Source organism: Adiantum capillus-veneris, chromosome 12, assembly GCF_014529385.1.
Source record: "Adiantum capillus-veneris isolate H3 chromosome 12, ASM1452938v2, whole genome shotgun sequence".
Classification (NCBI taxonomy): domain Eukaryota; kingdom Viridiplantae; phylum Streptophyta; class Polypodiopsida; order Polypodiales; family Pteridaceae; genus Adiantum; species Adiantum capillus-veneris.
In genome coordinates, this window is record NC_140942.1 from 47116559 (window position 1) to 47134831 (window position 18273).

An 18273-nucleotide genomic window follows, 5' to 3' on the forward strand; every position below is an offset into this window, starting at 1 on the left:
AGAGTAAATTTATCCAAAGATAAAAAAGTTTGTAGCTTTTAATAAGAAGACTGATTGTCTATCAATACAAGATACTAAAACTAGAATTTGAGCTAGTTATGTAGGCTTTGGAGATGAATTGCTTCATTATTTTTAAACATAATTGTCTTTTTTGGGAGGTAATTTGTGACAAATTACATGCTAAGCACTAAAAAAACGGCTCTCCATTGTCAAAGAAGAATAAAGATTAGGAAATCATGAACAATCCAACTAAAATAGATACAAGGGTATTTTGGGAATTTTTGAAATTTGAGGGGTATTTTGGGAATTTCCACAAATTGGAGGGGTATTTTGGTAATTTTCCCAATAAAATAATTAAGTGTAGATGAAGATGTAGTAGGTAGTAGTAGGCTAGAGATGTTTGAGTCATTTGAAGTTGCCCGTCTGAGAACAAAACGCTCCCTCCAAAACTGGCATCAATCATTACGCAAGAACAACGTCGAAGTGCGGGAATGCAAGAGGAGGTAGCGCTAGCTACTGTTGGCGATGGAAGCTCTCCCCTGCTCCTTGGACTCATCTCAGACACGCATGGGCTCCTAGATTCTGCTACCCTCCGCGCCTTCCGTGCTGCAGCTCCGTATGCCATCATTCATGCAGGTAGGCTGTCAGCAACACACACACGCACACCTGTGTGTGAGATTCGCACATGCATCACAACATGTACATACTTCCACGGACATGCAAGAAGGACACACACATATGCGCACATACACATTTTCCTTCTGTTTAATGTTACAGTCAGCAAACAAAAGAATGATTAATCTTCCCATTCAATCAAAGAATGTGGGTGCTGATGTGCAACACTGCACATTAGCCTCTGTGAGAGATTGCTTGGACAGGTGATGTAGGTGACAAAAGTAAGAAGCAACGGTTGTCTGCCGCAAAGGTTCTCAAAGAGTTACGGGAATCCACTGTGAACAAAATGGTCGTTGCCGTTGCAGGGAATACTGATGAGAGGTTGGCCTCTTATGAACTTGCCATTTTGAGTGTTTTTTTCTCAATTATTGAGATGTGGAATTGAAGAAGATCCATGGTGTGTGTGTGCGCGGGTGCAAGAAGAGCTCCATTCAGGCAGGCTTGCTGAGTTAGTGCCACTTCTTTCTATTCATTTATAATCTTGTATGCTGCTTCTTTCTCAGACCTTGTATATCTACATTGAATGTTTAATTAAGCACTGCGTATTTGTGACTTAATGACATAGCAGTGCATCAAATCTTCCCTCTTTTCAGATTGTGGTGGTGTGGGGCATAAGGATACTCATTGTGTAAGTAAGCAGTTGATCTTTTTTCTTCTGCAGCTTACAAATATTACAACATACTTGTATTGAGTTAAAATAATGCCTAAAACAGGCACATTTGTGGCTTTCCTCCCAAGATTTCTTCAGAGATGCAGCAGCTCGTTGATGCCACATCACCGCAGATTGTGATTTTTGGCCATTCGCACATGCCGGGGGTTCAATGGCATAACAACATTCTCTTTGTGAACCGTAAGAATATTTCATGCATTTCATTTCAAAATCAGCAGTATCAGAATTCTCGGCTTTGATGTATTTATCTTGTGCAAAGGCAGAAAAAATATCTGTTTTTTTTCTTGTAGCGCATTGCCTGCAGAAGGCAAACTAAGGAAAACATCATGACCTTTAATCACAACATAGTCCTTACTTTGACTCAAAATGGTTGATGAAAGTGCATCTGCATCTTGGACGTTGTGGAAGCCTAAATAATTTCATTGTTGTGGTTCTTGATGAATGGTGGGCCACAATGCGATTTCGTGAGTGGCTTTCCATGGGCCACGGCGTTTAGGTTCTTGCTTGGTGTTACTTTTAGATTGGTTTATTGCCACTAGTAGAAGCTAACGTTTTAGTATAATCTTTTAAGTTCACCTTTGTGGTGACCTTTTAGCTCTAATGCCTGGCAGTAGAAGACTACCATTGATTCGATGGAAGAGATCAGGGTGCGAGAGGCCATATGTACAGGCTTAGTATATTCCTGGCTGAGTACCTTGGAAGAGATTAGGGTGCTAACAAGTAGTTTCTTAAGAAGGGGCCATATGCGCAAGCTTAGCAAGGTTGATAGGTAACGGTAAGTATTGTATAGAAAAAATATTGTGTAGTATGGGTAATCACTACCGGTACAAAAAATTCATCAGATATTGAATGCAAATAGACATACATGCTACTTACACATGCTTGCATACATGTAAATGCATGTATACCTACATATATGCATGTATATACATCACACACGTACGGACATGCATGCATATATCATCTTTGAGAACAAGACTCAGCGGGAGAAGTATCTGCCTCTGGTTGAATTTGCTTACGCCAATGTTTTTCATGTGTCTACGGGGAGGGCACCACTTGAGATTGTCGAGGGTGTCACAAAGGTTCCTCCGATTTTGAGGCAGATCGGTACACAAGATTTGCAGACGCTAAGGTGGAGGCTTTGGAGAAGTCTCAAGCACTGCATAAGAAGGCAGCAAACAAGCATTGACACGACTTGTAGTTGAAAGAGAATGATTGGGTGCTACTCCGATTTTAGAAAGCACGCACACGGAAGAGAAAGGTAAGGAGAGGCTGTCACGAGGACGTGGCAATTGCTAACCTTAGTTGTTGGTTTCTTTTCAATGATTTTTGTTTAATTTTTGAGACCCTCTTTTTGAAGTTGCAAATGGTCGGACATTGTATGGCCAATGTGAACGGTAGTTTCACCCGCAGACTGGAAGTTGGTCGGCAAAGGAACTCATAAAGTAAAAGGATGTCTAGGCTCAGTTCAAGATCATGTAGGTCCCCCCGTCGCACTTAGCAACTTGGTGGATACTAGGAAGTGAACTCAATAAAGATACAATGTCAAGGTGGGGTCATAAAAGGAAAGTACCCGATAGCTGGGCTACATTGCATTTTTGGATGCGGTCCCAGTGGGGATAGATGGTCAAAAGACCAATGGGAGCCCAACGAAAGCATCTCCTAAAATTTAGGGAACTGCTATTTTGGCTCGAAACCTATTTGCGTCATTAGCTTCAGAATGACAAGGGGAACATTTTATCACTCTGTGGCAAAGTCAACTGATGCATTAGTTGAGAGATTTTTAAGCAGGAAGCCCAATGTGGGGAAATTGCATGCATGAGTGCCAAGTGGCACTTTTTGGCCAATTTACCAAGTTTGGGAGAACATAACTCGTAACTGACTTTTTGGAGCAGTTTTGGAGGCTGATAAATCTACTTTTCAGCCATTTCTCTCCATTTTTGAGCTTCCCATGACTTTACCTAAAACCAAGGAGCTCATTCTCAGCATTGGAAGGCATTAGGTGAGTGTTTACAGGGTTGTTTTGCTGCGTTTTCAGGGATACGCAGGTTTTGGCAGCCATGGAAATCTTCCCCTTTTGCATCTATTTGTTCACAGATGCATTACAGGAGGTGAAGCGCAGAAGAGGGGGCGCTCGATTTATACTGGGGGATGCTTCATTGAGAACCTGCCACAGGTTAAGAGCTATTGATTGCAAGCTTTCCCTCTCATGTACAATGTGGTGCAAGAAGTTATTTCTTGCACACCTCACACTGCTCTCTCTCTTCCCTACGTGCAGTAATGTGATGCCCCACAAGAGGGCTCTTCATTTGACTGATGTGCAGCTTTGTAGTTTCATGCTTTTGTGTCGAGGCAAGAGCCTCCTTGAGTAGGAACAATAGTAGCTAATTGCTACTCCAAAGCAGGCACCAATGAGGGTCATAACCTCACCAAACAGGTGCGTTTTCAACGTTGTGTATGCACTGTATTTTGACAGTTTTTCAGCCATACGGATGCCAGAACCCTTGGGAATAGTGCCCCACTGCTAGAGGGCTGTTCGGGGACTGTTTAGGGCTGAAATGTCACAAGATGGGCACCACGTGCCAATAGAAAAGAACAGATTGAACATACTTTTAGCACTTCATTAACAATTGAACTGAGAGAGAGAGACGACACACGACATGGAGTGGCGGAATTCCACCCCAAAGAGTATTGGCTCCAAACCTTGGCGCCTCTTTCGATATTTCTTTATATTGCATCAACACAATACAAGCCGGTACTCCACACTCTGCACCTTCTCCAGGAAGCATGCCAGAGAATGAGCCCGAACCTCATATTTAAAGGCCCTTGGCCTAAAAAGCAGTTTACAGTAGAAAGCCTTCAAACTTAAAAGCATATGGTCCAAAAGCAAAGCCAAAAAGTTGCCAACGTAAATCACGGAAATCCGTACAACTTGCCACGTCATCAGCCAATGCAAAATGCGGAAATCCGTACAGCCTGCCACGTCATCATGTCAGCGCAATTTTCGGAAATCTGCCACGTCATCATTTTTTTTTTTGCGTGTGTGCGGGTCGTGCTTTATTTTAATCCTTTATGTCACTTGGGGCCCCATTGAACGGGGTCCCGATAAGTTGGGAGGACTTCTTCTATTACTTGTTCTTCTTGCCCCTCAGCCGGTATCTGTAAGCTGGCTCCATTCTTTAGGCTTTGACACGTCAGCAGTTTGTTACAGAAAACATGGCAAAAACGAGTAAATAGAGCGAGTTGAATTTACTGTTTTTGGGCAGAAATCAGAGAGTTTATATAAGCCAGTGGAAGTGAGTTCTAGCAGGGGAATAGGTTTCGTGCAAGTTTTGGGGCTGTTAAGCTGTTGAAATTTGGCCAAAACAGGTGGTATCTAATACAGGTAAAGAATTCCAAGGACTCTACTTTGTAATTTACCCTCTCATAGTAAAAAGAAATACCGAAAGGGGCACCAATTTTGGGGCCTACAGGTCGTTGGCGTACGCTCGGAGCATTCTAGCTTCCGAGCCGTGTGTGTGCTTAAGTGTTAATTCCCGTCGCAGGTTACCTTTGCAAAGTGCTCTGTGTGTGTGTCTAAAGTAAAGAATTTCGGGTGAAAGCCAAAGCCTACCGCCCCACGGGCCGGTTTCAGAGGCTTTTTCCAGAGCGTAGTATGAAATATTATGGGCCCTTCTAGGTTCAAGAAAAGATCAATGAGGTATCCTTTTGATTGAAGTTGCTAGATACTTGGAAGATTCACAATGATTTTTATATGAGACTCTTGAGACCTTTCAAGGGTGAGGTGCCAAACGACAAGGATCCAGAGTAGCAACCAGAAGTGGAAGAGACGAAAGAAATTCTCATTCTAGAACAAGGAAAGGAAAGTGAAGGGTAAGCTGGTCTGCCTATATTTGGTCAAGTTCATGAACTTTGAGGCTTTTGGTTTAGCTTTGACTATTCTAGAACTGCACGTCATGAAATAAACTTTGGACACTTCAAGCGTGAACACTGAAATCTACAACAATACACGTGAAACTATAAAAAAACTGTAGAGAAAGCGAAGAGGAGAGTCCACAACATGAAGCGGCGGAGCTCCGCTTCTAGATGCATTGGCCCCAAAGATTGGCACCCCTTCGGGTATTTCTTTATTATTGATGCTTCACGAGGTATAATGTCCGAGGGTCCGCTTTTGCGATTGCTCATTTGCTAGAGAAGAGGCCTTGGCCTTGCTTATAAACTTTACATGTGGCCTCTTCTCCAAAAGCAACTCACATGAAAAGCTACGGCTTTCACTAGCAACAGACACCAAAAGCTAGTGCTATTTGTCCTTAATGCAAAACATTGGCTTGTTTGTACGGTTTTGCCACACCAATCGCGGTTTATGAGATTTTCATACAAACCTGCCATGCCAGCACTTTGCGCGTGGTGGTTTTGTGCTTTTAAATTTAGGGTTTAGGCCCCTCGGTCATTATCTGTAAGCTAGAGGGGGTTAGGTTATCAATCCCTAACCCTTGTGGCCTTCTTAGCCAACCTTTTAAGTTGGGCATGCCAAGTCACAAACTTGTGATATACCATCCTCTTGAAAGAATGGTAATTGCCCTTGATTACGCTTGCAATACAGACAAAGTACAAAAACTAGCTCAATTGACACTTACTCTTAAGTACGCATGCTCTAGATTGCACACATTCTGTGCTTACACAAAGACACAGTCATTGAATGTTCACATCATTATCCCCGTCGAGATCTCAAATGAGAATCATATGCATTTTAACTTATTAGCAACCACATCCAAACCCGTTGATCTTTTCATAGATGTCTTGATCTTCTGAATCTCATTACTATCACATTCACATCACCCGTCAGGTCACATAGATAAAACGTTGCAGTCATTTCATCTTTTCGACACATACTCAAACAATACACACATGAGAGAGTACATGTAACAAGTTCAGTTTTAGAATGCCCATTTCAATGTATATCTTTTCATAAAGTCATTAAGCAGAACATTGTCAGATTGTCAATATCCCCAAAATCTCGGAGAGAAATTAGTGACTTTATTCCCATCGAGGTAACGAGTAACAAAGGAGTGGAGTGGCTCCCTTGTTGCGCAATCTGCACCGCATTGGATTCAAGGTGTTGATTTATCGATAACTTTTGGAATAGTCGGTGCTAAACCAAAACCCTCAAGGTAAAGCTCTAGTATTCGAGGATAATCTTCCAAGTCCTCTATTTGGCATCAAGAGTTGGATAGTTCTAGAGCTTGAACAAATATCGACATACCAGCTTACCTTTCACTTTCCTTTTCCTTATGCCAGGACTTGTTCTGGAATGAAAATCACTTCCGTCTCTTCCACTGCTGGTTGCTCGTTTGGCTCCCTATCCACTAGCACTTCACCTTGGAAAGGTCTCAATAGACTCACATGGAATGCATTCTGAATGTTCTAAGTATGTGGCAACTTCAATAGAAAGGATACATTGTTGATCTTTTCTTGTACCTAGAAAGGCCCATAGTATTGCATACTAAGCTTTGGGGAAAGTGTTACAAGTTGGCGGTGTGGCGTGCCCAAATTGGAAGGAATTGGCCGAGAGGATAAGAAGATCTGAACTTTAGAAAGAGGACCGTAGGGTTAGAGTTAAAAACTCTAACCCTTGCCAACTTGAAGATCATGGCGGAGGGACCTAAACCTTGATAACAAAGCGTGAGGGTTGGCTGAAAATTCCATAGATAGCGTTGATTGACTGTGAATTAGTATATCCCTGTGGCTGACTTGTTGGAATTAGGGTTGCAGAGAGACACACACAGCTTGGAGAAGACGAAGGAAGCTCAAGGCACACAATAGAGAGTGTATTACTTAGTGTGCAATGGAAAGATGGATAGCCCTAGAGTGAGGGGCGTATATACAATGCACGGGGGAAAAAACCTCCTAAAGAGGGAAAAAATGCCCCGACGGTCCTAGTGTGTTCACAATCACCACCACATGTATATGGTAACAAATCCCCCCTGGAGTGATGTGGTGAACGAGAGCTGGCACATGAGTAAAGGGAAGTGCCATGCCATGAGGACAGGATCAGTCCACAAAGGGGAGTAATCCCAAAGCTTTGCCGAAAGCTTCAAGCTTCTCACGAGACAATGCCTTTGTGAAAAGATCTGCAAGGTTGTCCTGTGTTGGCACATAAGCCAAGCTGATCTCTCCTGCTGAGAGCCTCTCCCTAACATAGTGGTAATGCACCTCAATGTGCTTTGTGCGAGCATGAAAAACTGGGTTCCTCGCAACTGCCAATGCGCTCTGACTGTCAGTGTAGATAGTGTTGGCAATGTCCTGTCCAACACCCAAATCAGCCATAAGGCGTCTGAGCCATACACACTCAACCGTAGCTGTGAAGACTGCCCTGTACTTAGCCTCACAACTCGAAGTGGCCACAGTAGGTTGCTTCTTGCTCAACCATGATATACATGAATTGCCAAGCATGAAACAAAAACCACTTGTGGACACTCGCGTGTCAAAACAACCAGCCCAATCTGAGTCCGAAAAAGCATGTAAGTTTGGCGGCAATGATCCCCCCTTGGGATAAAACAAGCCAAGATGTAAAGTGCCACTAAGGTAGCGGAAAATCCTCTTGACAGCTTGCCAATGCTTAGACCCTTGGCTATGTATAAATCTGCTGACCTGTGAGACTGCAAACTGAATATCCGGCCTCGTGTTGCATACATAAATGAGGCAGCCAACAACAGTTTGGTAAAGAGTGACATCAGCAGGATCGCCAGCATCATGTAGACTCAACTTCAAACCTGTTTCCTTGGGAGTGGCAATAGGTTTGCAATCCTCAAGTCCAAATTTACATAGCAATGTCTCTATGTAACTTTTCTGACACAAGGCAATACCACCATCACCCTCACGCTTTACATACAATGTGCTTTTTGTTGGACTGTTACGAAAGCCTCGTTTAACCAAATGAGTGTCAACTTTCTCATACCAAGCACGAGGAGATTGCTTCAAGCCATACAAAGCCTACTTGCATGTGCACACTTTGTCCTCTTGTCCTTTTATGACAAAACCGCGAGGCTGTGTTACATAAACTTCCTCAAATATGTCACCATTCAAGAAAGCAGTAACAATGTCTGATTGATGTACATCCCAACCAAAATGAGCTGCCAATGCACATAGAAAACGCACTATAGTCATACGACAAGTGGGAGCAAAAGTCTCTCATAATCAATGCCCTTTTGCTGTGCATAACCCTTTGCAACAAGTCGAGCCTTATGGCGATCGATCTCACCATCCGGCTTGCGTTTCAACTTGTAAACCCACTTCGTACCAATGGCCTTTTTTCCAAGAGGCAAATCACATAAAGTCCATGTGTCATTTTCTATAAGTGCATCATATTCTGATTGCATGGCAGCGATCCAATTTTCTGAATTCTGTGCTTCATCAAAAGACAGAGGCTCCTCAACATCATGTAAGCTAGACACAACCAAAGCATAACAATCTGATGCATAAGATGCATGGCGAGAGCCTGAATGAGTACGACTAGACAAAGGTGCATCCAATTTACTGTCACGCAAAGTGTGCACCAGCCATTTTGACATACCTCTAGCCTGCTCATTTTCAGCCCTTTCCTCATCAAGTACATCATGTACATCTGCATCAGTAATAGGCTGATCTAAAACATTTTCAGAAACCCCCATAGGCTGTACATTTGCCTCATTGGAACTTACATTGGTATTTCCACCACTGAAAAGAGGCAACAAAGTGTCATAAATGTCCTGTGAGCTTACATTACTGTCTCTAGTACATGATAGCAAGGGCTGAACAGACTCTTCCACAAACACTACAGCCCGAGAAAGCAGAACACGTTTTGTTTGCGGATGATACAACCTGTAACCTTTGCTTTCAGCACTATAACCAACAAAAATACATTTGATAGCCTTATCATCCAATTTTCTGCGTTGCACTTGTGGCACCAAAGCATATGCCAAACAACCAAAAACACGCATGTGCTCAATAGAAGGCTTTCTATCATGCCATGCTTCATATGGAGTAATAGACTGCAAAGCTTTCGTAGGACACCTGTTTAGTACATAAGTGGCACACATGATGGCCTCAAGCCAAAAATAATGCGGCAAAGCTTGACTTTTGACCATACATCGTGCCATTTCCGTCAGTGACCTGTTTTTCCTCTCAGCAACACCATTTTGCTGAGGTGTATAAGGCACTGTACATTGGTGTTTTATCCCATGACTAGCCAAAAATGCATTAAATTCATGAGACATATACTCCCCCCCTCGATCGGAACGGAGGGTGCCCATAGTACATTTCGAGATATTTTGAGCCATAGCCAGAAATTGTTTGAAGCACATAAAAACTTCGGACTTCGCTTTAAGTGGAAATACCCATGCATGCTTGGAGTAATCATCAATGAAAGTCACGAAGTACAGGTAATTGTCCAAGGACGGAGTTTGCATGGGCCCACAAACATCACTATGCACAAGCTGCAACTTGCATGTGGCCCGGACTGAACCATCCTTTGGAAACTTAGAACGTTGCATCTTACCCAAAATACAACCTTCACAAACATGTTTGACAGGTGCTTCAAGAGATGGCAAAGAAGCAACCATATCAGATTTCTGCAAATGCAGCAAACTGACAAAATTCAGATGACCAAAACGTGCATGCCAAAGTTTTGCATCTGAAATAGCCCTTGAATCTGCAACAACATTTGCAAAATTTTGTCCACACTTGTCATACAAAGTGAGCTTATACAACCCACGACACAAAAGCCCAGATGCACCAATTTCATCACCAAAACTGAGATCATGAAGTGTACATCTGTCATCCACAAAATTTGACTACAAGTCCAAGTCAAGCATGTGCAGATACAGACAAAGAATTCTTCTTGATCCCAGGTACATAAGTGCATCAACAAGTGTGAAGGAATTGCCATTAGCAGCAGTGAGCACAATCTTTCCAACTCCCTGAACTGGATAAGAGGCGTTGTTGGCACAAGTGACTGAATTCCCATGAGGGACAGACTCGAGAGAGGTAAACAATTCACGATGTGAGGTAATGTGCTTTGTAGCACCACTGTCGAAATACCACACATGTGAATCTGCAGCAACTGACAAGCATGCATCATGGACAACAGGATTGTATGTGCACTCTGCACTAAAAGCCCAGTCTGCATCAACATCAGCAACACAGTCTCCTTTCACAGAAGACTCAACAATGGCTGCATTTGTAGTGGAACCAGCATTTGCAGTGGAACCACCCTCTTTCTTCTTAGCCTCTTTGGCCTTCAACTTAGGATACGACTTGATCAAGTGATCATTGGCTTTACAATAATGGCAACGCACTTCTTTTTGCCCTTATCACCAGAATTTCCAGACGAATTGCTGCCAACAGAAGCATTAGGAACAGAATTTTTTCCACTCGCAACAGAACCATAAGAAGTGGTTGCATTGCTGTTACCACCCTTTCTTTGAGAAGCAATAAAAGCTTGTTCAACTGCACGTTGTCTAGTCCTGTTTTTTTTGGAAAGTGACTCTTGCAACAGCAATGTGCATAATGCATCAAACTTAACAACTTCTGGATTTCCTTGGGTCATAAGTCTCTAAGTACTAGCAAAAGTTTGGTAAGAATCTGGTAAGGCATCAATAACAGTCTGCACAAGGGAACTGTCTGAAATGACTTCACCTGTAGAAATAAGTTGCTCATTGATATCCTTGACACCAGCAAGGAAAGTGTCCATATCATCTTCCTCATGCATAATCTTCGACTCCAGCTCTTTACGCAACAAAGCAATTTTAGCCTCATTGCGGGTTGTATAAAGACCTGTTAGAATATCCCAAGCCTGTTTTGCAGATTTTGCTGAACGGATGTGAGGAACAATGGTGCGCTTCACAGACAACGCAATCAATACATGAGCCTGCGCATCCTTAACATCCCAGCAAGCTTGTTCTATCGTAGGCAAAACAACTCTAACAGTTGCAATCCTTGCAGCAAGACCTGCAACATCCTCAACATCGCCTACATCCTCAGAACCAGGACGTACATCAATGCCCTGCACAATGTTCCAGACACCCTTTGACACAAGAACATGTTGCATCATATAAGCCCACATAGGGTAGTTGTCCCCATCCAACCTGTCTTCAGCAGCAAACATCTTGAACACATCTGTGTTGTTGTTATCAGCCATGGTAAATGCTGCACGTGATGTGAAAACTGCCCGAAAATAGGAGAAACAAAGCGGGAACAACCTGTGCTATATAGCACAAAGTGTAGAAGACTATAAGGCACTTGTTATGCAGAAAACGGCATTGACAGAAATTCTGCACAAAATGACGAAATAGCCTGTGCAATACTGCCTGTAGTGGAAACGGACGCCGAAATGAGCCCAAATCAAAATTCTGAGCAGACCGAACTCTACGAGCACTCCCAAAATATTTGTCGACCTACGAACGCTTGCCAAAGCTCACTGAAATCGGAGAAAGTGAGCAAGCGTGTGCTGGAGCAGGTGGCGACTAAGCCTGGGAGGACGCAACCTGCTTTGATACCAATTGTTGGAATTAGGGTTGCAGAGAGACACACACAGCTTGGAGAAGACGAAGGAAGCTCAAGGCACACAATAGAGAGTGTATTACTTAGTGTGCAATGGAAAGATGGATAGCCCTAGAGTGATGGGCGTATATACAATGCACGGGGTAAAAAACCTTCTAAAGAGGGAAAAAATGCCCCGGCGGTCCTAGTGTGTTCACACATCACTACCACATGTATATGGTAACATGACTTCAGCTCAGTATGCTCATGGGACAAGTGGGATGAGAGGCACTCATGCCTTGCGTTGGAACCCTATAAGACAAGCTGCATGGCACGTCTCTATAGCGAAGTTCCTTGGTGAGGTTGTGTCCCGATACTCGAGTGCTCTACATAGGTGGATGGAGGGATAATGCCCTCTTTCCTATGCTTAGACTTATACTCGGATCCCTCTCGAGGGAAATGATGTTATTCTCCCAAAGCGATGACAGATGAGCGCTTAAATCCATTCAAGTACCGCTCTCGTGGGATTGGGGGGGGGGGGGGGGAGGGGGGGGGTGGGGGGGTTCAGCCTCGCCAGAATGGGATTGGGAGGTGGAAGGGAGGCATTGCCAATCCCAATGGTTACCACCTGTGGGCCGATGCCCTTCCAAGCGGATACAACATTTCCTTTGGGAGAACCATCTGGTTTCAAGGGAAGTTTAGCTTGGTGAGCGATAAGCTACCTGGCGGAAGAAACTCCAAAGGGAAGGCCGAAGCAAGTCCTGCAATACTTGGGCATCTGATAAGAGGTACTTGTTTGGTGTGACACCCATAACTTCTAGTGATGTGGGTCTCTCATGGGCTTTGCTCTAAGAGTGTAGATAAGCCTTGCCTCTTGGGGAGGCGAGTCCTCACGTAGTTCAAGGGAAACTTGTAACAAACTTAGACACCCCAAGTCTAGATTCCGTCGCGACGCGAGAGAGAATCACTTTAAATATTTCACAACTTTAAAATCACAGTTCAATTTGGTCGACACGGCCTGATGTAGTTCCGTGCCTAGAGAGATTGGCCCCAAAGACTAGCGCCCCTTTCGGTATTTCTTTTATATTAATGTTTGAGCAAAGTACAACTCCCACAGGGTCCTCCGCTCTTAGACTTTGTGTCCAGATCCTTTGAAGAGTGAGGCCCTTAAGGCTTTTTTATTCTTATAAGGGATGTCCAAAAGCAGAGCCCCAAAATCAGTTAAACTCAAAAGCAAAAGTTCCAAAAGCAACTAGTTCTCAAAAATTGGCAAAAAGCATCTGTCACAAAGTGATGACGTGGCGGACAACAAAAACCCTAATTTCTGCCAGAAACCCTAATTTCCGAAAATCGCGGCTCATTTTTTAAAATAAAAATAAAAATGATGAACGATGCAAATTTTGCTTTTTCTCTATGCAATGAGAAAGAGAGAGAGAATGCTTTTGCTTTCAAGTTTTGACTCTCTATGTGAGAGAGAGCAATTGCTTTTGTTTTCAAGCTTTTGGCGCTCTGCTTTTGGGCATCCCTTGTAATCTTTAAATTAGTGGTGAGGGCTTCACTTCTTAGAGCATTTGGACGCAGAGTCTGAGAGTGAAACCCGAGCCACTCTCTTGTACTTTGAATTGATTAATACAAAAAGAAATACCGAAAGGGGCGCGAGTCTTTGGGGCCAATATCTCTAGGCATGGAACTCCGCCGGGCCAATGCAAATCTATTGTGATATGTGAATTGTTTTGAAGTGGTTATTTGGTGCTGTCGCGCGGTCGATTCTTGACTTGGAGTGTCCAAGTCGGTTACAGTGGTATCAGAGCACGGCTGATTTCTCTTCTACGGGAAATCCGATCCCCAATTTTTTTTTTCCGCGGTACCTATGGCTTCACGCAAGGATCAGTCGACTCCCTTTGCATCTAAAGATGCGGGTTGGGATCAAAACGAAGATTCAGACAGAGAGTATGGCCCGCCTCGGCCTACTCAGGTGGAGCAAAAAGAAATACCGAAAGGGGCGCCAGTCTTTGGGGCCAATATCTCTAGGCACGGAACTCCGCCGGGCTAGTGCAAATCTATTGTGATCTGTGAATTATTTGAAGTGGTTATTTGGTGTTGTTGTGATTGATTCTTGACTTGGAGTGTCCAAGTTTGTTACAAACCATCAGAGTTTGCGCTACTTCTTGTCACAGAAGCAGCTTTCGGAAAAGCAGATGCGGTGGGCGAACATCTTGTCACAGTTGCACTTCCAGATTGTCCATGTGCAGGGACAAAAGAATGTGGTGTGGTAGATGCTTTGTCTCGGAAACCGTTGGTTCTGGCTATTTCCGCGATACATCATAGGAGCTTCGAGGATATGGTCGATCAGTATGCCACAGATACAGATTTTGTAGATATTTTCACACGGATACAGATGGGGAGACAATAGCTGGATACTCCCTTCGGGAAGGCTACTTAATGAAAAAGACTATGTTGTGCGTTACACAGCCGTTGAGGGAAAAGGTTATGACTGAATGCCACTGTCCACCTTTTATGGGTCATTGCGGCATTGCTACCACCATGAAAGGGGTAGAGAGATACTTCTTTTGGCCGAGACTCAAAAAGAATGTGGAAGAGTTTGTGCGCTGTTGCTTGGTATGCCAGAAGGTCAAGTTTGACAGGCATAAGGCACATGGATTGTTACAGCCTTTACCCATACCCACCCGCCCTTGGGAAAGTATAGCGATGGATTTCATTTTTGATCTCCCGAGAACACAGAGTGGTCACGATGGTATCTGGACTGTTATTGACAGATTTAGCAAACATGCTCATTTCATTCCAGTGAAGAAAACAGTCAAGCCGGATCATTTAGCGAGACTGTTTGTGGCCCAGATTTTCAGATTACATGGCATGCTTGAGACGATTGTTTCCGACAGAGACCCCATATTTACGAGTTTGTTTTGGAAGGCAATTTGGGAGAACATTGGCACGCGGTTGCAGTTCTCGTCATCGTTCCACCCGCAGACTGATTGGCAATCAGAGATTGCCAATTTAGTGGTTCTAGATTTATTGAAGTCTTATATCTCAGATCAGAAGACTCAATGGGAAAGATATTTACCTTTGGTGGAATTTGCCTACAATAACATGATACACTCTTCGACGGGGAAGGCGTCATTTGAGATTGTTGAAGGTGCTACGAAGGTTCCACCCTTCCTGAGCACAAAAGATAAGATCTTTGAAGCGGATGAATATACGCGAGATCTGGATACGGCTTTTGCCAAGGTTCGCGAGACTTTGCAGAAGTCTCAAAAACGACAGAAAAAGGCAGCGGATTGCCATCGGCGTGACAGGAAGATGATTGGGTGCTCTTACGTTTTGAGAAGGCACGCCTAAGAAAGAAAAAGGGAAAGGAGAGGCTTTTTCCCAAAGCTTAGTATGCGATACTACGGACCTTTCCAGATCACTGACAAGATAAATGATGTCTCCTTCCGATTGAAACTGCCAGATACTTGGAGGATTCACAATGCATTGCATGTGAGTCTCTTGAAACCTGTTAAGGGTGATGTGCCTGATGATGGGGAGCCTGATGAGCAACCCGAAGTGGAAGAAAACGAGGAGATCCTTGTTCTTGAACAGATTTTGGCACATAACGATACGAAGAAAGGTAAAGTCCGAAGGCGGTTCTTGGTTAAGTTCAAGAACTTTCCTGCATTTGATGCGAAGTGGATGGAGGAGGAGGACCTAGCAGATACTCCTCGGATTGTGAAACTTTACCTCGATGTTTTGGTTTAGCATAGTCTACTCCAAACGGAACCTAGAATTCAGCTTGGCCGGAGATCTGGTGCAGTGGGATGCACAAGAGGGGAGTCACTCCGCTCCCTTGTCAATAGATGCCTCGATTTTGATACTAAAGTCACTGATGTCTCTTTGAGCTTCAGGGATACTGATAGCTGACAGTATTTTGCTGGATGACTTTATGAAATGAAATTCCTGATAATGACATTGATTTGTTTCTTCACTTCTTTTGAGTGCAAGAACTGATAGACGAAATGACTGCAGCATTTTGGTGTGATTGATCTCGAATAGACATGGTTGCAATAGGGGTTAGTCAATTGGACATCGATGAGGTCCCGATTGGACCTAGATGTGATTGCTAGCTACATTGCTGATAAATCATTGTCTAAGATCCAAATGAATGTTGAATGTCATGTGATGTCGTGTGATGTGACTGTAGATTTTGTACATACATGTGCTAGATGTGTGTTCCTAGTACGTAGGTACTAACAGTCAGTGTCTGCTAAGACAGTTTATGGCTTTTGTCGGTTTTGCAGGCGTAATCGAGGTCGATTACAATGCTTTCAAGAGGGGGGTATGTCACAAAGTGATGACGCGGCGGACAACAGAAACCCTAAAATTCCTATAAACCCTAATTTCTGCCAGAAACCCTAATTTTCAGAAATCGCGGAGGCTCTTTTCTTTTTTTAATTTTTAATTTTTTTAATGATGAGCGACGCAAATTTTACTTTTTCTCTACGCAATGAGAAAGAGAGAGAGAGAATGCTTTTGCTTTCAAGTTTTGACTCTATCTGAGAGAGAGAGCAATTGCTTTTGCTTTCGAGCTTTTGGGGCTCTTCTTTTTGGCATCCCTTGTAATCTTTAAATTAGTGGTGAGGGCCTCACTTCTCAGAGCATCTGGACGCAGAGTCTGAGAGTGAAACCCGAGCCACTCTCTTGTACTTTGAATTGATTAATACAAAAAGAAATACCGAAAAGGGCGCCAATCTTTGGGGCCAATATCTCTAGGCACGGAACTCTGCCGAGCCAGTGCAAATCTATTGTGATCTGTGAATTGTTTGAAGTGGTTATTTGGTGCTGTCGTGATTGATTCTTGACTTGGAGTGTCCAAGTCTGTTAAAGCAGCCAACACAAATGACGAAATTCTGTACAGCCCTGTCATGTCAGCAGCCAGCGTGAAACTCGGAAATCCATACAGTACTGCCCAGTCAGCTGTCAACACAAAATCAGGGATTTCCGTACAATCAGCCATGTCATCAATTTGCCGTGTGTGTGTCCGGGTTGCACTGGCACGTCATCAATTTGTGACAAAACTAGTGACAAAAGCATCTACACTAGGAGTATGGGTGCAATCGAAGTCTTTGTTGTCTCTTTTTCTTTCGCATTAAAATTGTATATATCTTTTTTTGCTTTGTTTTGGGGAGAGACAAAGGGTACCCATCCCTGACTCCTAAAACAAAACAAAACAAAACAAAAGACAATTCAAGCAAGAAATCAATAGCAAAATATAACAAAAACTGTAAAATCACCGAACTTGAAGAGAGAGTCGGCACGGCATGGTGGAGTTTCGAGCCAAGGCGCACTGGTCCCAAAAACTGGTGTCCCTTCTTTCCGTATTTCTTTATTATTGCTCTTCATAGAGTACAACTCCCGATGGTCCAATTCTCTTCGAGACTCTACGTTCAGATTCTCTACCGAAGCGTGGCCCTTTGGGCTCTTTCAAACTTACAAGGGATGCCCAAAACCAAAGCCCCAAAAGCATTAGGTCTAAAAGCACTGCATCGAAAAGCTTTTGCTGGCGCCATCGATTGTCCAAAACAGGCAACGCAAAACGCGGATTTCCATACAACATGCCTCGTCATCAGCCATGGTGATTTATGGCAGCCCAACCCAGAGTTCAAGCCTCGGCCGGTGTCCCATAAGCTTTAAGTTGGTAGGTTAGGTTTTTAATTCCTAACCCCCCTTTAGGCCTCTCACCTACATCTGAAGGATTCAAAACTTCCTTTGTTCTTTTGGCTTCAGTTTCTCTTGTCCTCTTGGCCATTTCTTTCCAGTTGGGCATGCCATGTCATCACTTTGTGATAGATGCCCCTATACACATTTGGTGGCCATGAACTGCCAGTGCCTCCATTCGGGTATTTCTCTAGTAGTTGAACTCTTCTCGTACAAGGAGTCGGAGGGCTGAAATCTGAGAGTTGGTGCTCATGCAATCACGTGGCATCAATTTGCAAGTGATTCCTGAGAGGGTTGCTTTAATAGTCCCAAAGGATGTGCAACAACAGCAGGTCAGAAAAGCCAAGAGCTCTCCCCTCAAAAGAGAAGGAAAGGGCTTTCTTTAAAAGAAAATGCAATTTTAAATTCAGTTTTAGAGAGAGAAAACTAGTTTAGAGAGAGAGAGAGAGAGAGAGAGAGAGAGAGAGAGAGAGAGAGAGAGAGAGAGAGAGAGAGAGATGAAATGAAATGAAATGTTATATTAACGTCTTCAAAAGGCCATAATGACCTATGAGACCCGAAAGTTACAAAGTGGTGGATCTGATACAAAGTCAGAGTAACAAAATAACAAAATAACCTAACAACAGTACAAAACAAAGATATATACTATGGGTTCCTAAGTTGATCGATGTGAACCAAGCAAAAGACTAAGCAAAAAA

General features: G+C 43.4%; 1 protein-coding gene across 2 annotated transcripts in view; it reads left to right on the forward strand.

Moving 5' to 3' along the window:
* The first annotated feature begins 404 nt into the window (after positions 1 to 404).
* LOC147445702 (uncharacterized) overlaps positions 405 to 18273 on the forward strand; it is a 32903-nt gene continuing 15034 nt past the window's right edge. The window contains exons 1-4 of one of the 2 annotated variants that reach the window (XM_086526091.1): positions 405 to 636; positions 879 to 996; positions 1244 to 1303; positions 1389 to 1525. In XM_086526091.1, coding sequence (XP_086382217.1) covers positions 492 to 636; positions 879 to 996; positions 1244 to 1303; positions 1389 to 1525 — 460 coding nt within the window. In that variant the 5' untranslated portion in view covers positions 405 to 491. The remainder of the gene's footprint in view (positions 637 to 878; positions 997 to 1243; positions 1304 to 1388; positions 1526 to 18273) is intronic. The other variant, XM_086526092.1, reaches the window with a different exon arrangement.